This window comes from Tursiops truncatus, chromosome 15, assembly GCF_011762595.2.
Source record: "Tursiops truncatus isolate mTurTru1 chromosome 15, mTurTru1.mat.Y, whole genome shotgun sequence".
In the NCBI taxonomy this organism is placed as follows: Eukaryota; Metazoa; Chordata; class Mammalia; order Artiodactyla; family Delphinidae; genus Tursiops; species Tursiops truncatus.
The window spans coordinates 16799748-16821015 of record NC_047048.1 but is presented as its reverse complement, the minus strand read 5'-3'; the positions used below and the strand labels follow the sequence as shown (position 1 = coordinate 16821015).

Sequence of the window (21268 nt, the reverse complement as noted above, 5' to 3'; positions counted from 1 at the left end):
AACGAGGAACACTGAGGAAAAGTCAACGGTGGCAAATGCTAGCAGAAAAATCAAGCAGCAAAAGCGTGGGGAGATAAATACTGAATGGGGTGCTGGGAAAGAGCTGACTTCAAGAAGTTTCCAGAAACCGTCTTGTGGCCAACTGGGGGAAGAGCATTCCAGGCAGAGGGAAAGGCAGTGCAAAGGCACTGAGGTGGAGTGTGCCTGGTGTCAGGAGCCAGTGTGGCAGAAGCCAGTGACCAGGCGGGAGAAGGAGAGGACCCCAGAGAGGCAGAGAGGCCATGTAGCCAGGGAGGGGCTGAGGGCCACCTTCACGCGGGGCCTCAAGCTTTGGGGAGGATGTGGCTTTGACTCTAAGTGGGGGGGGGCAGTTGTCAGAGGGGGGCTGTGCAAAGGAGAGACAGGATCTGATGATCACTCAGATGCAGGGTGGCCAGGGGACTGGCAGGGGTGGGGGCAATGGTGGAAGCGGGGAGGCTGCTGCCCAAGTCCACAGGAGAGACGTGGGCGGCTCGGACAGCTGGCAGCCCAGAGGTGACCAGGGGCACTCACACACCCAACAGGTGCCCGGCACTTCCCTGCACTCTTTCACTGAATCCTTGCACCATGAGCAGCTGCTAGTTGCTCTGATCTCCCTAACCCCATTCCCCAGGGCAGCAAACTGAGGCCCTCACCCAAACCACACTGCTAAAAAGAGGCAGCGCGTGGCATCCATCCTTCACAAGAGAGAGTGGGCACTGTCCCACCCATGACAGGGGAGAGAGTGGGTCTAGAGTCGGGACACCAAACATCCAGCTCCTCCTCTCCCTTCTCTCTGGCCGCCCCTATCCCACTTCCCTCCAGCCACGCTCACAAGCCCTCCTAGACCCTGCCACCCCATCAGTCCTCCGGAGCCACCCACTTCCTGAGGTTCCAACACACACTCCCTGAGACTGAAGTCCAGCATCACCTGTGCTCCCTGGTCAGCACAGCCACCTGCCCGCCAGCCCCACCTGCCCGCCTCCAGACCTTCACTCGTGACCCCTCCAGGCCTTTCTCTGCTGCCCCTCCAACCCCAATGCCTGCGTCTGCACCCACCCGAGCCTTCCGACCATCTAATCCAGCAGAGAGATCCAATCTGCGTGAAGGGCTTGGGGTAATTCTGCGTCGAGGCCACACTTCTCTTTCTGTTTGTTGAAGGAGGCTGATGCTCCTTCTTGGAGGAAGGAGAAAAGCTTCCTTTGTGCCGGGTCTGGGGAGATTGTGTCTGTTTAGGACAGGCTGCAGTTTTCTTTGTGAACGCCGTAGATTTTTTCGTGTGGGAAAAGGGTTTATTAGATCTCCCCGTGGCTGCGCAGAACGGGGAGAGGTTTTTCTGAGCACAGAAAGAAATTACCAAACAGGCGTTTGAGAGGAAGGAACATTGAGCAGCTGCTTCTCACGGAGAGGTTAGTAGTTCGTGGTTGGTGTTTTCATTGGAGCGAACATAAAATGCAGAGAAAGGGAGAAAGCCTTCCCTGTAGTTTCATGGGCATGAGGGAAGGAAGTTGGTCCTTGATGTTCTGGCGGGGAGGACAGGATTTTGTTTGGGGGGGAGGGCTGTTGGGGTGTTGTTTTTTTTTTCTCTTCAAGTAGAAAATAAATTTTAAAATGGTCGCAGAACCCAGAAGAAAGGTTGTCATAGCAACAAAAGTTTGAGGCCAGGTACCTCCTGACACCCTTTCAGTACCGTGACCGTGGAGACACCCTTTCAGTACCGTGACCGTGGAGGGGCAGGATTTGGGCACTGTAGGATCAGTGGGGGAAACCATCCAAAGCTTGGCTCAGACCTCCCAAATTTCTCACCAGCACTGACAGGCTGATAACTATTTTCCAAGCTCCCAGGGAGGAAAATTGTGATTTTCTGGGAGGGGCGATCTCTAGCCAACAGTGATCAAGAGGAAAGAGAAAACTGTGGGTTTGGTTCATTTACCCAACAAACTAACCATCAATGTTTTTATTAACCAAGGACTGGGGGTGAGGGTCTTATGCTGAGCCCCCCCAGATCACGCCTTTCTCTGACCCCCAACTGTACCGTTCTCTTCCCTGATCACTTCATTTTGATTCCTTTGTGCCCCATGAAGACAATTCAGGCCCCCTCATCAGCTGTGAGGCCAGACGAAAACCTCTCTTAGCTTCAAATTCCTCATCTGAAAAATGGGCACCATAGAAGTGTCTGCCACAAGGGCGTTGGCAAGGATTCAACGAGATCCGGCCGGCGAGACGTTTTAACAATGTCTGGTGCACATGAAGGGCTCAATAAACGTGAGCTAGCATTGTTTTTAATGAACAGTTTTTTCAATGCTTAGCTTTAAACATCCTGTATCAAGCCCTGGAGGAGCTACACGGACAAGCTACAGGGAAATAACTGCAAGACTTGGGGGGCGTGACCTCCAGGAAGAAGCTAGGAGAGACCTCAAACAATTGAGAGGCTCAGCTGGCCAGTGAGGGCCCAGGCACTCCATGGGGCAGAGACAGGAGAACTCCGCTGCAGGATACAGCATTGGATTTAAGTGTGTACATAAAGGAAAGGGCAGGGAGTCTGCGTTTTTACACGAAGGAGAAACTTGGTGAGAGGCGGAGGTGAGGTGGGGGGACCCCACCCCAAAGGGTGCAGATATTTCCCAGGACGAGGCATTCCGAGGCCTCCATGGGAGAGGATTGGGCTGAGCGGAAAGCAGGGAATTTTAGCCAAGATGTCCTTTAAGGTTAATTATTATTAAATCATTAAATTATTATTATTATTACATCCCAGAGTAAAAATTCAAGTCCTGAGTGCACACCAGAAGTGAGTCTGATGGGGTGAAACTGGTCAGGGGTGGGACCCTATTCGGAGTGTCTTTGGCAAACAGCTGGCATGAAGCAGGTGGTCTCAGGAAAGTTCAGTGGGGCACCCCTCCAGGCAAGACAGAGCAGGCAGCACCCCGGGAAGCCTCTGGCTCACGGTCCCGAAGCCTCATCCAACATTTATCCTGCAAATAGGTATTGAAGACCTTCTATGCACTAGACGGTACCCAGAAACTGGGCATGGCAATGAACAAGACGGCTGGGGCCCTGCCCTCATGGAGTGACATCCTAATGGGTAAGGGTGCCAAGAAGCTGGTGACCAAAGGCATGCCCGCAGAAAACTTCAGGTGTGCCAAGTGTGATGGGGGAGATAAAAATGGTGATGAGCTACGAAGATGGGGAGACCCTGCCTCCAAAGGGGGATAGGGAGGTCTTCTCTCCAAGGGACCCGGCCTGGGAAGGCGGGTCAGGAAGTCCCATTGGAGCTCAGGAGGAGCCAGCCAAGGAAGATGTGGGGAAGGGCATTCCAGGCAGAGGCAGCAGCCTCCCCGGGTTCATTTCACACCTTCCTCCCTCTGTCCTTTAAACCAGTCAGGCCAACGCCGTATTCAGGACAAACTAGCGGTTGTGGCCCACTCCTGTCTACATGAGACTACACACATAGCCCACACTGACATCGAAGAGCTAGGCAGGCACGGGGAGTTTTAACCTTGGGCAAAGAGGTCAATTCCACTCAAGAGGGTCCCCAGACTTGGCCTCGGAGCAACATCGTCTGGGAGGTACCGGGTGGTGTGGACCAGCGTCCCCAGCATGTGGTACAACCACCGCCAGGCAGCTTTCCCCTGAGCCCTGCCCTAGCCTCAATGCCTGCCTCGGCGACACCTACTCCGGCCCTGGCTGCCTCCGGCGGCAGGTCCAGGAAAGGGTGCGAGGCCGAGGGAACAGTTTGATCTGCCTTCTGAAGAGTCCCCCCCACCCCGCGCCCCAATTCTGATCCGAGCCTCGCCGAGCTGTCCCGCTTTCCCGCCGCATATTCTCCCGGGCAGGGGCCGGGACGCGAAGGGCTCCCTGCCGGGAACCCACCAGACTGCCCCCACTCCTCACTCCCGTGCTGCCCAAACCCGGTCCGGGAGCGGTTTAGTGCGGGCTGGAGATGGGGGTGGAAGAACGAGCCCCTCGGCTTCTGGCTCTGTGGATCTGCGGTGGAAGGGGCGGCTGACAGCAACAGTCCCTGCGCCAACACCACCGCCACCCCAGGCGGGAAGGGATGGATGGGAGTAGCCAGTGCCCCGCGAAAGGAAGAGGGGGAAGGGGCGAGCGTGGAGATGAGTTCTGGCTCGGAAAGGAACGGGGTGGGTGCCGGGAGACGCGCCTCTCCAAGGCGCGGCGACGTCCCCACAGGCGCCTGGTGCTCGTAAGGAGCACAAGCTCTGCCCGAACCTTGAAACGGCGGAGCGTCCCGAACGCCATCATTCGACACCCCCGGACCTGCCCACCGCGCTCCCCGCCCCCGAACGTTCGGCCGAGCCTGCGGAGCGCGGGGCACGGCGTCCTGGCGGTGGCGCGGGCCCCCGTCCCGGGCGCGAGGAGGGAGCGCGGGTTTGGGTCTGGGGCGCCGGGGCCGCGCAGCCCGGGGGAGCCGGGAGCGGAGCCCCGGGGCGCCGCCGCTCACTCACCGAGCCCGCCGAGCTCCTCCTCGCACGAGTACCAGATGCCGGTGTGGAAATTCCTGAAGAGGAATCGGTCGTCGCCTGTCTCCCAGCTGTAGAGCTCGACGCCAGGGGGGCCGTTCCCTGCGGCGGCGGCGGCGGCGGCGGCGGCAGCGGCGGCGGGGGCGGCGGTGCCGTTGGCCGTGGCGTTGGCGCCCGAGTTGGGGCAGTTGGCGCTCCCGCCCTGGCCGCAGACCGGCTTGGGCACCCGCTGCGTGCCCTGGCACCAGTGAGTGGTGAGGAAGGCGGTGGTGGCGAAGAGCAGCGCCAGCAGGTTCAGGGCCACGGCCAGGAGCGCTCGGCCGCGGCGGTTCGTCTTCATGCCGCCCGCGCCGCCGGGACTGCGCCGCCGGGGAGCTCCGCGCGCGAAGTTGGCAGCCGGCGCCCCGCGTCAGCAGCCGCTGCCCGCCGCGCCCCGGGGCTCGGGCGCCTGCGATGGGCGGCGGCGGACGCGGCGCTGGCCCATGCCCCCGCCCCCGGGGTGGGGGCGCGGCGCACGGGGGGCGCGGGGGGCGGGCGGTGGCGGAGCGGCTCCTGCGCGCCCGGAGCCCGGAGCGCGAGTGCACCTCGGCGAGGAGCCGCTGGCGCCTGGCAGCGGCCACGGCGCAGGGACGCGCGCCCCTCCGTGGGGAGACACCTGCAGGCGGCCGGCGACACTGTTCTGGTTCCCGCCCTCACTGGGAGAGGGGGCGCCCCACGCCGGGCGCTGGCGGGGGCCCGGCAGAGAAGGGCGCCCCCTAAAGAGACCCGCACCCGAGTGGAGAGTCTGAGAAGCAAAGAGAGTGCCAGAGAAGGCGCTCTCGGAGAAAGAGGCTTCCCACCGGGGACGTGAGGCAACAAAACCAGCCAGGAGGGGTCATCTCACGCAGGAACCAGAGAAGTCCCGCCCTCTGGAGAGAAGGGCAGAGCCTGCTGGGGCTCCCCACGAGGAGCATGGACCCGCAGCACGCTCCCCCGGAGGCCCGGTAGGGAGCCCCAAGAAGGAGCCCCAAAGAGTCTGAGCTGCAGAGTTGAGTTTTTTGGGCTTCCCACACCCAAGAAGCAGCAGGGCCCACTGAAAAGGATGCCTCATTACTGATCCTGGAGTTGCAGGACCTGTCAGGAGGGGTACCTCACCAGAAATGCGGGGTTGTAGAGTCTAAAGGGCTTGTGCTTCCCCTGGGGGTCTCCCAGGGAGATTTGGGCTGTGTGAACCAACAGGACAGGCTCCCCTGGCAGGATGAAGCTGCAGTCACCTGGGGTCCTTATCATGGCATGGTATGGCACGAAGGGTGGCAAAGAAGTGTGCCACACCGGATGCCAAGTGTTGGATATGACGAATGGGACTTCCCCATGCAGGCATCCCCACCCACCTGAGATCCTTAGCAGTATGACCCAAGGAGGTACCACACCAGACACAAAGTTGTTGCAGTTATCAGGCAGGGGTGCCCTACAGAGGCTGCCAACCCAGAATCTCCAAGGTGGGGGGTGGGAACAGAAAGGTCAAGAATACTGACTTTGGGGTCAGGCGACCCTGGGGCTTGACCAGCTGTGGGCTTTGAACAAGTTATTGTACTAAACCTTTCTGAGTCTCAGTTCCATATCTATAAAAAGGTGGAGGAATATTGGGCTGTCGGAATGAGATCACACCTGCAAAAAGCACTTGGCACATAGTACGTGCTCAATAAACGCTGGCCATCATTATTATTATTATTAACATCTGAACCAAGATCAGAGGACTAAATTCACACAGACCTTTTCAGGATCTCTTGTGCAAGGTGGGATTGCCCAACTATGAACGCTCCATCCCCACCTCTGCTCTAAAATAACCATGACCCCTGAAGCCCCGTCACACTGCAAAGCACAGGGTGCCCGGATGCCCAGGATGTGCAACAGTCAATTGCATGTTGATTACAAGAGCTCATCTGAATTCTGCCCAAGCTGAGAACTGCTCCAACAGCCCCCTGCTCGTGGAGTGGCAGGGCCTGCAGAATTCAAGGTTAACGGATTATGAATTGCCTTACTCTAGTGGATGAGCCTGTGCTCCTTGGCGGCTGGTGCTACTTTGCCTGGGGGTAGGTGAGAATAATTGTAGGCAACGTTCCTGGCAGGAACCCATATGAAGGATGGCCGAGGGTCTCCAGACTTGTTCATTAGATCCCTTTTCTGGCCCTAGGCAAGGCGTTCCCAGCTCTTTTGAGGAGGACCTCCATTCAGTATTGAGGGTATTGGTTGAGAGAGAAAATACATCATGGCCAAACAGCTGAAAAGAATTCAGTGACACTTTTAAACGGCCGAGCAATATTCATCGGAGGAGTATCTGTACACATTTGAAAACCAGTCCCTCGGATGTTGGCTTGAGACAGTGGTTCATGTGCATGTGTGTAGCACTCAGGGACCTACAGGCTGGGAACCCTGTCCTGGGCATTCAAAGCCGGGAGAGCCCAAGTGACATATGTCTCAGGGACCACACTCTCTTAAGAAGTACCCAGAGGAAGCACAGAGGGGTTTGAAATTTCCATCTGAGACAGTCTTGCACTCTCTGAGTGCCCATTGGATGCTCAGCATCAGAGAGAAAAGAGCATGAACAGCATTAATAAGTACGTTGTAGAGTCGGCAGGTGTTAAGAGCCAAGGAGAACAATAAAGCAGGGAGGAGGATAGAACTGAGGGAAGCAGATTGTGATTTTAAATCAGGGCTTCAAGGAGATCTCACTGGGAAGTTGATATTGGAGCAAAGGCTTGAAGGAGGGTGGGAGCAGGCCCTGGAGATATCCCAGGAAAGGAGGTTCCAGGAAGAGGGAGCAGCCAGTGCAAAGGCCCTGAGGTAGGGGATAACTGAGAAAGCGGTGTGGCTGGAGATGAGTGAGCAGGGAGAGTAGAGAGGTGATGGGGGGAGGGGACAGGTCATCGTGTGTGGAGTCAGTCACAAGGACTCCAGCATTTACTCTGAGTTGGGTGGGAGCCTGGGGAGGTTCTGAATAGAGGAGAGACATATCTGACTTGGAGTATAACAGGACCACTCTCGATGCTGAATTAAGAAGGGGGAAACAGAGACCAGCTGGGGGCCAGTGAGTGAATCCGCGCAAGTAATGCCAGCGGCTCAGACCAGGGTGGTTGCAACGAGGTTCTGCATTTGTGTCAATTTTCAAAAGCAGATCCAGCAGGATCTGAGGTGGGATGTGTAAGACGCCTTTGAGGTGTTTGGCAGGAGCTCCTGCAAGGACAGAGCTTCCCTGTGCTGAGCCCGAGCAGGTGGGGGCGGGGCGCGGGGAAGCTCCAAAGTTCTGACTGATGTTGCCCTGGACCTTGTACTCCAAGTGAGGATAAGGACGAGGGGGTGGAGATTGTGCCACCAGAGGGCGCCACTGCATGTGTCTACACACCCTTCTGGAACCGAATCCAAACTCATGAGCAAGCCCCTTGGATAGGGTACGTATTTTTATCCTCAAATAATGTTACAGTTGCCTTGGGTGTGGACAGGTGTTAAAGAAAAATTATCCATGACACCTGTTAAGACGGTAAGGCAGCCTTTATTCAGGGACCACTGCAAAAGGAGTTTTGCCACAGGAGAGAGATTGGGCTGAACTCTGAACACAGGGACAAGAGGGAATTTATCGCCAAGGAGCAGGGGGGCGGTCAGTGGGCGGAGGAAACCTCAGGGCTGGGGGGATTCTGGCTAAAGCGACTTGACAGGATTCCTGCTGAAGGCGGCCCAGCAGGGTAAGCTGTCTGGAGTGGGGAATGAGGAACTTGATTGGGTTTCAAGGATGAGGGATTCTTGCTAAACTGAACCAGTAGGATTCTCGCTAAAACTGGAGTAAGCCGGCCAAGGACAGAGCCTAAGGTCAGGGCCTAGTTGAGAGAAGGGCTCAGAGGAGCCCGACTAAGGTTTGGTCAAGGAGGGTCTTTGCCTGGGGTGGGGCTGAGGTGGGGAGGGAGCTTGTTTAGGAGGCCAGAAATGTGGGCCCAAGCCCCTGTCCCCTCCTCTTCAGACACTGTCAAAGGCCAAGGCCTCCTGTCTCCCAAGACCCCCGACCAGGGATTGAACCCCGGCCACGGCAGTGAAGGCACCGAGTCCTAACCACTGGACCGCCAGGGAATGCCCCCAGTGCCTCTGTTTAACCTGCTCAAGTACTGCCCTCTGCCGGCCCCAGGACAAAGTCTATATGCCCCAGTTTGCCTTTCCAGGTCCTGTATGGCTGGCCCTGCCCACATCTCAGCCCCTCCCATGCTGCCGACACACCAAGCCACTTTGCGCTTCCTGATAACCATGGCTGGGACAGTCCCCCAGGCCTCGCCCACCTCCCTCCCTCCCCCTCCCTCCGCCTGGATGCCCTCGCTGTGCTGATCCTGTGCGTCCTTCAAAGTGCTGGTCACACATCGCTCCACGCACGGCAGAGCCTTCCTTGGCTCTGTCCTTCTCCGTCTGGCCCTTCATCACCCCTCCTGTGCTGTGATGTCTGTGTTCACGCTCATCTCCCCCACGGGCCTGGGGGTCCCTCAAGGTCACCTCCACCGGCAGCCTGCAGGCCAAGTCTGGCCCATGAGCATGTTTTGTTTGGCCTGGTTGGAATTGGCCTCCACAGGTTGCTAAATTTTCATGAGTTGCCAACATTCAATAATCATGATTTCACATAAAAATCTAGACTTTCAGCTTCTCTGGCAAGATCAAGTTACCTGCCGACACCGGGCCTGCATTTTTGCCTGGCAACCATTGCCAAAGTTCCCCATAAAGCGGATCACAAGGGACCACAGTCCCACTGGGCCCTTCCATCGTTAGGGACACCTGTGGGGAGCCCCTGGGGCATTCAAATTTGAAAACCTGGAATCAAGCCCCCAAACATTTTTGATAACACCATTTGGCACGTCTGTGGTGCTAGAAGTCAGGGTGATGGTTAGTCTCGAGGTGGCATAGTTACTGAAAGGGGCCCCTGGGGGTGGGGCTTCTGGGGGCTGGTCACATAGGTGTGTGCACTTCATGAAAACTCATTGAGCCATACAGTTGGGAACTGTGCCCTCTTTTATATTCAACAAAATTTACCAGAAAAACTGTTGCTGTTAATAATGAAATTCATACTTTTTAGGAACCATGAATATGCTTTGAAGGGACACGACCCAAATGCATCTCACTTTCTACTCGGAGTGGGTTGCTGCAAACACTCTCACCAGCTTCTGGACCTCCTAAGTCACTTCCTGTTTTCTTTTTCTTTTTTTTTTTAAATTTATTTATTTGTTTTTATTTTTGGCTGTGTTGGGCCTTCGTTGCTGCGTGCGGGCTTTCTCTAGTTGTGGTGAGCGGGGGCTACTCTTCGTTGCAGTGCACGGGCTTCTCATTGTGGTGGCTTCTCTTGTTGCGGAGCATGGGCTATAGGCACGTGGGCTTCAGTAGTTGTGGCACGTGGGCTCAGTAGTTGTGGCTCACGGGCTCTAGAGCACAGGCTCAGTAGTTGTGGCGCATGGGCTTAGTTGCTCTGCGGCATGTGGGATCTTACCAGACCAGGGCTCGAACCCGTGTCCCCTGCATTGGCAGGCGGATTCTTAACCACTGCACCATCAGGGAAGCCCAGTCACTTCCTGTTTTCTAAGGCTTCAAAATAAAGCTTGGGAAACCAGAGCATCTCCGGCCTCCAGGCCCTCCTAATTATAGCAAAGGATTAGCCAATTTCCAATTACTGGTGAGGTTTTTTAAACATTGACTCCCAAGGTATCTAAGCCTAATACACACTTTACTCCCTGGTTCAGTTTCCTCTCCAGGGCTTCAGTGAAAGCCGGCCTCGCGACGCTGGTGTGTTTATGAGGCTGCCTGCTGCTTGGGGCCAGTGTTCCCAGGGGAGGAAGGGACCCTGGAGCTCTGTGTAATCAAAGAAGTCCCAGAGTGTGGGGTCTCCAGAGGAGGAAGGAACCCACTTCATTAGCAAGTGATCAACCGGAGTTTTCTTTGAAACTGTCTTAACTCTTCCAACAACTATTCAAGAAGAAGTTAACAGGCCCTGGCTCTGTGCTAGGCTTTCAACGAACAAGACCAACCAGGTCCATACCTTCATGGGGCTATGTTCTAGAAGAGGAGACAGCAATGAGCAAGGAAACCGCTCATACATTCAGTAATTGCAGATGGTAAAACAGGATGCGAGCGACAGCAACCAGGGGCCTCACTGAGGAGGGACGGTTGAGCTGGGATGTGTTAGCAGATGTCCCAGATGGAGGGTGGAAGGTCTGAATTTTAATCCTGGCTCTGCCACATCTGGGCCACCCCTACCTCTCAGAGCCTCAGCTTTCTCATCCGTAAATGGGGAGGGGGAGGGGGCATCAACACGTGCTGAGCGTCCTCACAGGAGGAGACTTCCATCCCCTGTCACTCTCAACCCTCACAAGGCTAGTTGCCTCCATTTGACAGATGAGGAAACTGAGGCATGGAGGGAGAAGACGCTTAGAGTGCAGGGGGTTGGGGAGAGCTCCTATCCCACAGCCTTGAACATCAACCCAGGAGCTAAGGTCTTACCCCATCAGTGATGAGGATCCAGTGATGACTGTGGAACCTAGAGCATGACACACCCAGGGCTGTGTTTCTGGAAGGTTGCCCAGGGGGCCGGCAGGGTGGGTGGCTGGGAGGTAAGGAGTCCTGGAGGTGTGTCAGGAGGCTCATGCTGTGGTCCACACCTGCTCTGGTGATGAGATGGAAGCCTGGGCTTGTTATCTGGCCGTATTCACAGAGAACAAACAGGCTCGGGCACACATGCACCGCAGGACGTCTACTCAAAAATGTGCTCAGAGGGCTTCCCTGGTGGCGCAGTGGTTGAGAGTCCGCCTGCCGATGCAGGGGACGCAGGTTCGCGCCCCGATCCGGGAAGATCCCACATGCCGCGGAGCGGCTGGGCCTGTGAGCCATGGCCGCTGAGCCTGCGTGTCCAGAGCCTGTGCTCCGCAACGGGAGAGGCTGCAACAGTGAGAGGCCCACGTAACGCAAAAAAAAAAAAAAAAAAAAAAAAATGTGCTCAGAAACCACAGCCATAGGGTGACCAACAAATCCACCTCAGCTCTGACATCCGGGGCAGGACGGAAGTGAGCCAGTCCTGGAGAGAAGTGGGAGGAGCACAGGAGGGCCTCACACCTGTCCCCGCCATCAGCCTTGATGTCCTCTGGATGACAGGCCAGGGAAGATCTCAGGGGGATGGAGCATGAACGAATCACGAGAAAGAGTGTGGGAACATTTATTTAGGACCGAGGGCACGTCAGGCACTTTGGCCAAAGGGATGTAACTGAACCCTTATGGAATTCTTAATCTCAGCTGGAGAAACTGAGGCTCAAGAAGTAGCAGGGCAGGGGCCGGAGTCCAGGGCCTGGCTGGCTGTCGTCTTCAGGTGAATCAAGTGTCCAGGAGGAAGCCCCATAGCCCACGGACTCCCCTCCTTGTTTCCAACACTCAGTGGGATTTTTCTCAGTCCTCAGGGGCTGTAGCTGGTTTGTTTTACTCCAGTCTTGAAGGGGACAGTGAGGAAGGCTGGGAAGAAAACAGACATTCTAAGGTGTCTCCTGAAACCAGCCCTTCTCGGGCTATCTTTCTGAGTCCGTTTTTCCCACAAGCTGTTTTTTGCTTCCCTCTTCTGCCCCCTAGAGGCTGAGAATGGGGCAGCAGGCTCTGCTTCCCTGGACCCCGAAGAAAGCCCCCTCTCTCCCCATCCACCCTCCACCAAGAAGCTAAAATTGCCTCCACAGCGACCTGAGGGACACCTGGGACTCGATTAGCTGATTGAGAGCAGAGGTCTCCAAGTGGGCATAAAAGTTTATAAATTACAAATATATTACCAGCAGTATAAAGCATATATAAAAACTAAAAGAATTTAAAGGACATAAAGATTAAATAAACACGGCTTTTAAATGTTTTTATTTTATTTACTAACAGTGTAATAGACCTTCTGGCCTTCCTTTATACATTCTTTATAACATATTTTTACAGCTAGCAATGCAACTGCATACCCTTTCTTCAATTTTTTGAAAAACATGGGTTAACACTGTGCTGTCGTGATTCAGGAGTCTGGTTCTGTGTAGAGTTACTTCCATACTTGATTTGGCTGTTAGAGCTGAAAAGAGCGCTTTCATTTGGATTTATACAAATATTTCTAAATCCAAATGAAAGAAGCACCTCATGGGCTGTGTTTTCTTTTCTTTTTTTTTTTTTTTTTGCGGTACGCGGGCCTCTCACTGTTGTGGCGTCTCCCGTTGCGGAGCACAGGCTCCGGACGCGCAGGCTCAGTGGCCATGGCTCACGGGCCCAGCCGCTCCACGTTATGTGGGATCTTCCCAGACCGGGGCACGAACCCGTGTCCCCTGCATCGGCAGGCGGACTCTCAACCACTGCGCCACCAGGGAAGCCCTGGACTGTGCTTTCTAAACACCAATATTCATATTTTAGTCCCATTCTCAAAATAGGGAACGGTTTTTGGTGAAATCTGGCTAACCTACATTCATCTTTCTAGATATCCATCACTATGTTCAGCAAACAAATCGGAAGATTAGTATTCATGTTTTTTTAACAAATGGATTCAAAACCCCCTGAAAGTTTTCTTTTTGGAAGCTTTTTGAAATCGGTTGGAATCTTCCGTTTTCAAGTTCTTGAAGTGTGCAGGCTTGGAGAGTTTCTAAGGGAAACATACTTTCCTTGCTTTTTGGCAATACAAGCTCATAACAATGGAAACATCTCCAAACATCTGCTTTCAAAATGCTCTTTCCGAAGATGTAAAAAAGCAGTTACATTCTCTCCCATTGTTTAAAAGTTACCTTCCTCCTAGAGGAGCAGATTAGGTGCTTTGTTTTCAGGGGGGCAAATAGTGGACAGTCGCGTGTCACCCCAGAAGAGGTCAGCGAATGTGGGCGCTTGTCTTTAAATACATGAGCCTCATCTCCAGACTCAGCAGCTGTTTGAAGTCACACTCAGGGTCCCTCCCCATCTCGTAACAAAGTATCACTGAAGAGTCTTCTATGCAAAGTTCTTGTTCTTAGTAGTAATAATACAAATCATAAATACGGTGATAGAGAAGAGGGACTCTGTGTCAGGCACTCTGTAAGCGGGCTCAGACGGATTAACTTACTATATCCACGAACAGCCCTGTGAGGCAGGTCCGATTCTAGACCTTTTTGACCGATGGAGAAACTATGGCACGGACGTGGCAAAACCATGAGAAGCCAACTGGACAGCATGTTTAGGACATCGTTGTTGTGACTGACAGATGATACTGGCAAAGGGGAGACTGTGGATGGGGCCGGTGTGAGAACATGGGGACCCTCAGACTTGGGAACCAGAGTTTCCCCCACCACCCAGGAGACACCATAAGCTTCTAGCGGATTTGAGTCCAGGCCTGTGGTTTCGGCACAGCCGCAAGGGACACCCACACTCTGATGGGAGGCGAAGGACACAGAACTCACTGAAAAAGGGTGAATCTTGCCTGTGCTCGCACTGCCTTATCTTCCTCGGGTTTCTGATCAAGACATATGTTCTGGAGCCTCTCACCTTTACCACACAATCTGTTAAACAGTAGAGATGCTCACACACACACACACAACATACACAACTGCCTGACACTCCTTTTATTGGTTTAGTCTCCCAAGTAAAGCAAAGAGAAAGATGATTTATTGAACATCTACTAAGTGCCGTATGGTGTACCCAGACCTTTATACGCATGACCTCGTTTTTTCCTTGCAATAGCCCTATGAGTCAGGGGCCCTTGTATCCCCATTTTATAGATGAGAAAACTGAAGCTGAAAGAGGAGTTGACCTGCCCAAGGTCAATGGCAGAGCTAGAGTTCAACCCCAGGTATGTGACTCCCGTTCCTGTGGCCCAGGATACCTTGACCTGGCAGCCATCACTTCTGGAAGTTCCACCTGGCAACTCTCTGAGTGGTCAACTCTGTTCTGTGTGCTGGGAGGGGATTTTGTTTATTTGTTGTTTTTTGGTTTTCCTAATGGAATAAATTTGATGACATGTAACATTGTGTAGAGTTTTTGAGCAGAAAAGAATTCTACTGAGTTAGAAGAGGGTTTCGTTAAAATAGGTGAAGGCAGTGAAGCATGGAGAAACAGAAGTAGGAAGAATGGGATGTATTCCATTCGTGTCTCCCCAGGAGTGAGGAAAACCAAACCCTGGGTTCAACCCAGTGCAAGGGAGAGAGCTCCCTCATTGGGGTAAGTTTATCATGAAGAGAAAATCTACCGCCTGACCAGCACCCCTGAGGGGAGGCTGCCCAGGAAGGGACTTGGCTGGGGTTTGTGAGCCAAGGGTGGGCACACAGGGGGTGGATTTATGCTGTTGAGATGAATAAATGAGGTAGATCCCATCCTTGGCCCCCATTCTTTATCCATCCTGTATCTGTACCCTTTGCCATTTTACACTGTCCTTCCACAGTGGGTGGGGCCTGCTTCCCTGCCTCCTGACTTTGGACACGGCTTTGCCGAGAGCATGAGGTCAAGATGTTGGTGGCTTGGTCCTCAGTCTAGGCCTCATGAGATCTTGCAAGTTCCCACTTGCACTTCTGTCGTCGCTGTGATCAGAACACACCTGGGCTAGGCTGCTGGCCCCAGGAGGGGGACCTTGACTGACAGCCCCTCCTGATTCCCAGATACGTGACCAAGCCAGCCAAGACCAACAGACCTCCCTTGCCAAGTCCAACCTGCCTGGATTCCTGACCTCACATTCTCACATCACGCCAGCTCTCTCTTCGATGATGGGGAAGTTGCTCTTTCCCAGAAGCCCCAGCAGATGGCTCTTGACGTCTCACTGCAGACAGAGCGAATGGGATCCTCCAACTGGCTTAAGACAGTCAGGACCCACCCCTGGAGCTGCGTCTGGGGTCAGTCCCTGCCCAGACATCATGGAGGAGACAGAGAGAGGTGGCTACAACAATTATCTATTGCTGTGTTAACAACGTGCAAAACTTAGCAACAATTACTGTTTCTCACGATCCTGTGGGTTGGAATCTAGGCAACTATACTTCTCTCGCCTGGTACCATTCGTGGGCTGCAGTCTTCTGATGGCTCGACTAGGCCCTAGGATCGATGAGGAGCTCACTTGTACACCTGGAAGCTGGTACTATGCTCGGTGGGGTGCCTTAGTTCATCACGTGAGCCCCCCCTCCAGTCAGCTAGACAGGGCTCCTGTTTTGCGTGTGTCTTGGAGGTCTTAGAAGGCACAGGTGGAAGCCACAAGGCCTCCTAAGCTCTGCCCTAGGCACACACATGGAATCACTTCCAGGCATTCTATTGGTCTAAGCATTTCTGCCCAGATCTAAAGGGAGAGGGAGTATTGCAAAGGCCTGGTAGGTCTGCAAACAATCCCCACAGGTGATTAGGGCAGATACAAGAGAACAGATTCTGGATGGCCAAAATGGCCAATGACCACCACGAGAGGGCAGAGGGAAGCAATGGCAGAGAGGCCTTCCCGGGCAGTGGGCGGATCTTTCTGCCCACGGGTGCCCTGGCAACTCAGCAGGCAATGCCCCTGGAGACAGTGCTCGTGTCAAACACAGGAATGTTCCTGGGACCTACGCCCGGGGATAATCTTTGAGATCAGGACGGTAGGGGCTGGGATTACATGTCTCCCTCTCTAAATTGAGTCATGAAACTTTTATTAAGGGATCTAGCTTGTCAACGTCAAGAAAACAAGGCAATTCTGGGCAGACCCATTAAAAGCAAATCCTTCTCCACTATCGCCATCGCCGGTCCTGGAGGAATTGTGAAATGACAGGGTGAAGAGGCGGGTCGGGGGTGGCAGAAGGGGCTGTCTAATCTGCTAATTGCATGCAGAGTGCTTTCCCAGGCCCCTAAGAATGCAGGCACAGCAGCCACATCCAATTTCCCAAGGTTTCTTCGCAGAAAACTGCCTCCTTCACAGACACGCGTGACAGCTGCTTCCATCAGACACGGGAGTGTGTACCCAGCCACTTCTCCATCAACCAAGAAGGAGGGTCAAGTGTGGCTACGTCATTTCCGGAACCTGAACACCCCCCTCCTGCCCCCTCTGACTGAAGGCCTCAGGGACCCAGACCTCCTAGCTGGAGAGACCCTCTGGGCCCCCTGGACCACTCTGCTCAGGGAATGGGGCCACACAAAGCCCCCACTTGGAAGACTATGATGTCACCCACATCCAGATTGGCCATCTCGTAGATATGTGTTGCTGGTCAAGCAACTTAGCCCCTCTGAACGTAAGATGGGTACGACAGTGTCCACTTAACCTATGGAAAACTCCTGGTATGACTTTTTTTTTTTTTTAATGTGAGCCAAGATTTTAAATCAGGAGATAGAATACAAATAATTGGATTCTCCAGCTTCTTAGGGACAATCTAAAAGTCTGCCAGCACTGGGCCTGCATTCCCAGCTGGCAGAACTGGCTGGAACTGAGTAACTGTTTTAGATAGGATACAGTCTCTCCACTTTGCCACAGTCCCCACCACTCCCTATTGTCTTACATCAGATCTACTTTGCTCATTCCTATCCCTGACCTAATCCCAGCAGGCACTGGAGTTTGCCACCACTGGGTTAGAATTTTAGTTCCACTGTCCTCAGAGCTCTACCAGATCGTTATCCCAGGATCCACTGTCACTAAACCAACAGCTCAACATCTGATCTTTGTAGGGAGCCGTCATTGCCTCCTTCTGCATCCTCCATCGCTCCAGCCACCAGGGGACTTGGAAACCACCTCCCTAGCCAGGCATCTGAGTGACCGGATCAGCCTTCAAACGTCCTTGTTCCTCCCTGTGGCTGAAGATCCTGGGGTGAGGCCTCTGCTTTCAGCAGTTTGCAGGGCCCCAGAATCCAAGTCTGTTTTACTTCTCCAGGCGCTTAGTCTGCAAATGGTTTCATCTCGGTCTCTGGGCTACTTGACTGGAGCATCCAGCTGCCGTCTCTGATGTTTCAATCTTTCAACAAATCCCCGTCGAGCCTCTGTTACAGGAAGCAGCAGACCAAGGCGCATGGGCCAAATCCAGCCCTCCACCTGCTGCATTCTGCCCACAAGCTAAGAACAGTTTTTACATTTTTTAATGGTCGAAACAAAATCAACATAAGAATCATATTTTGTGACACATGAAAATTATATGAAATTCAAATTTCAGTGTCCGCAAATAATGTTGGATTGGAAAGTAGCCATGCCCTTTCATTTCCATGTTATCTGTGGCTGCCTGCGGGCTCCAGGGCAGTGTTGGGTTGTCGCAACAGAGACGTACGGCCCACAGCCCACAGAGCTTCAAATGTTTGCTCTCTGGCCCTTTCCAGAGAAAGCCTGCTGCCCCCTGCTCTGCTACATTCCAGGCCCTGTTCTGGGTATTGGCGCTACAGAACTATTTCCGCTGCCTGGTGCTGCATAACAAAGTACCACAAATTGAGCGACTTAAAACAACAGAAATGTATTCTCTCTGAACTCAAGGTGTCGGCAGGGCCATGCTCCCTCCGGGGGCTCCAGGGGAGGATCCCTCCTTGCCTCTTCCAGTTTCTGGTGGCTCCCGACATTCCTTGTGGCCGCATCCCTCCAATCTCTGCATCCCACCTTCCCCTCTGGGTACATCTTTTGGAGACACTCATCATTGGATTTAGGGCCCACTGGATAATCCAGGGTGGTCTCATCTCTAGATCCTTAAGTATATCTGCAAAGACCCTTTTTAAAAATAAGGTCGCATTGGGCTTCCCTGGTGGCGCAGTGGTTGACAGTCCGCCTGCCGATGCAGGGGACACGGGTTCGTGCCCTGGTCCGGGAAGATCCCACATGCCGTGGAGCGGCTGGGCCCGTGAGCCATGGCCGCTGAGCCTGCGCGTCCGGAGCCTGTGCTCCGCAACGGGAGAGGCTACAATGGTGAGAGGCCCGCGTACCACAAAAAATAAAAAATAAGGTCGCATTTACAGGTTCTGGGACGTGGGCATATCTTTGGCTGGAAGGGGTCATCATTCAACCACTACAAGTGGTTTATTGCCTTCTAAAATCTTCCATTCTTTTGAAGGGAGATTAATGATAACCACTTACCCCCCCCCGCAAAAAAAGACCCTAACAGGTCAGGTGTTGATGAGAGCTGTAGGTGAACTACAGGGAGGTGAAGCAGATGGAGAGGAGGCTGAGCAACAACCACCCCGGGGGGTGGTTGAAGGTGGGAGGGGAAGCCCTAACCCGCAGGGCCCGGGGGGACTGGAGGGAGGCGGCCGAGCCACCCGAGCCCGGTCCCCAGGGTAGGGGAGGAAAGCTGAGGCTCAAGAACAGGGGCCTGAGGCCTGCCCCAGGGCAACAGGCCACGCCCGGCCTGGAGGGTTGGAAAGGCAGGAGCTGCTCCACCACCCACTTAACTGCTGGGGCACCAAACAGCATCGAGTCCTCAAGCCCACTCACTCTGATTTTCTACTCTGCTAACGGGAAGGTGGAGACTTCAGGCGCCGGTGACAACCTGCTGTGTCCTGGTGGGGATGGTAAAGGTCAGATGTCACAGGTAAGGGTCTGGCACGCAGACACACTTAGCTTCAGACACAGGATTCAGTCGGTTTCGGATATTCAGTCCTGAGGGGACCATGATCATCTAATAGTGGCCTTTTAGTCTGAGGATCCAAAGTCCAAAACAAGACCTGGATGTCCCTCCCCCAACCCCATAAAGACGTCTGCCTCCCCCCAAAAGCAATCTTGGAAAGAAGAGGGATGAGGGGGAAGGGAGACCTCTTTAGACAAGACACTTTCAGTGGGGAGTTTGACAAGTCTGCCATGGACAGCTGTGCAGGTTGTTCACCATCCAAGAAGGCCTGGCTAAGGGAGCAAGTGTGGGGTGAAATCTTGCTTACACTCCACTCTCCTGGTGCAGAAGTGCCCCTATTTGGAGGAAGAGGTGCCTTTTGAAATTCTCACAAAACTTGTCTGAAGTTTGAACTTTAATGGAATATTTTATCCAGAAGAGCCTGTTTTAAATCTGGAGAGAATGATTTCTGTTTAATGGGAAAATTTTTAAAAAATACATTTTTCCGGCCACCAGTTTTGCAGTGTAAAATGAGATGATTTCTAGAAACAGGTACGTTTTGTGTACATCTGAGTCAGGTCAGAGCACAGAGTATATTCTGTCCGTCACCTCACACATGCGCACTGTACACACACACACACACACACACACACACACACACACACACACACACACACATTCTCTCTCTCTCTCTCTCTCTCTCTCTCTCTCTCTCTCGTAATTATGATGATATGAAGGACATGGACCACTTTCTTGAGGGCAGGACCCATGGTTATCCACGCGTCAGGCCTAGTCCTCGACCCAGTACTGGTCACAGTATAAACCCTCAGTGAATGTCTGGTGATGGACCGGCAGACTGAACAGGTGAGTGGTGCATAAGCGATACACACCTTTGAGCTGAGCGTGGGTCAGACACGCAGCGTTCTATTAAGGGAAACCTACATAGCTGGCCTTTGTTTGGCTCCACAGCCCCTGTGCACAGAGAAACCCCAAGGAGCCTTGTGCTCAGGGACGGACCGGAGTGCCCAGGGTCTCCCAGAAGTGCACTCCACCTGGGTCATCTATACAAACTGGATTCTGCAAATAGCTCTCAAAGCCGCCAGAGGAAGCAGAAGCAACTGTGTGGAGCATACTGTGCGTCAGGAAGCAGTCCTCTCCTCACATGCCCAGGCTCTAAAACCAGAAAGGGATGGGACCCGGCAGACCCAGTGAATCTGGGCCCCCAGGGACCCTGACTCCTGGCTCTCAGCTTCCCACTGTCCCCACAGCCAGCTCAGGCTCTGGCTCTGGGACTCCTCCAGCAGTTCCATCCACAAGCACTTCCTCTCAGGAAGAACAAATCCGACTCCAGGCACAGCAGCCACAGCACCTCTGGCAGGGAACAGAATTTGGAATCCCGTAGACCTGGTTTCCCGCCCTGCCACTTACAAGCTGTGTGACCTCAGGCAAGCCACATAACCCCTCTGGGCCTCAATGTCCTTCAAGTTCAAGGGTGACAGTGACAAATGTCCTGTCTCCTCGCTCAGCAGAATATGAGCTTAGGGGACGTCTCTGGTGGTCCAATGGCTAAGACTCCACGCTCCCAATGCAGGGGGCCCGGGTTTGATCCCTGATCAGGGAACTAGAACCCACATGCCGCAACTAAGGATCCCACAGGCCACAACGAAGGTCCCACGTGCCACAACCAAGACCTGATGCAGCCAAATAAATATTTAAAAACAGAGAGAAAGAAAGAGAGAAAGAAAAGAGAAAGAGAAAGGAGAGAAAGAAAAAGAGGGGAAGAAAGAGGAAGGAAGGAAGGAAGGAAGGGAGACAGAAAGAAAGAGAGGAGGGGAGGGAGGGAGGGAGGGAGGCGGGAGGAAACGAGCTTAGGAATGGCTGACAGGAGCACAGAAGCTTCCAAGGCCCCTCAGCATGCCGTTTCCCCAGTGAGGCTGAGCGGAGGCTGGCTCCTCCTTGAGCACGGGCATAGCAGAAAGAACGCAGGCTCTGGAACCACACAGACCTAAAACTGGACCCCAGCTTTGCCCATGACTTGCCGTGTGGCCTTGGGAAATTCACTTCCCCTCTCTGCGTCTCAGTCTCCTTATCTGTTAGCGTTTGCTCTGAAAGCAGCGGATCCTAAGGGCTGGGGTGGGTGCCTGCAGAAAGCAAGCCCTGGGCAGCGTCTGGAAGGCAGTGGTGGTCTGTCTCGTCCTGCAGCGGAGGAGGCGGGAACCATTTTTGGAAATGCCACAGTACAGATCAGTAAGGTAATAACAGCCCCCAGAGTGTCCTCGGGGCTCCCAGCCCCTCCCCAGG

At 53.9% G+C, this 21268-nt stretch overlaps 2 protein-coding genes across 2 annotated transcripts in view; both read right to left on the bottom strand.

Moving 5' to 3' along the window:
• GSG1L (GSG1 like) overlaps positions 1-5014 on the bottom strand; it is a 218095-nt gene extending 213081 nt beyond the window's left edge. The window contains exon 1 of the mRNA XM_033840695.2: positions 4482-5014. Coding sequence (XP_033696586.2) covers positions 4482-4836 — 355 coding nt within the window. The 5' untranslated portion in view covers positions 4837-5014. The remainder of the gene's footprint in view (positions 1-4481) is intronic.
• A 6673-nt stretch (positions 5015-11687) lies between these two features.
• Positions 11688-21268, bottom strand: part of XPO6 (exportin 6) — a 122248-nt gene continuing 112667 nt past the window's right edge. The window contains exon 25 of the mRNA XM_019921790.2: positions 11688-11993. Coding sequence (XP_019777349.2) covers positions 11961-11993 — 33 coding nt within the window. The 3' untranslated portion in view covers positions 11688-11960. The remainder of the gene's footprint in view (positions 11994-21268) is intronic.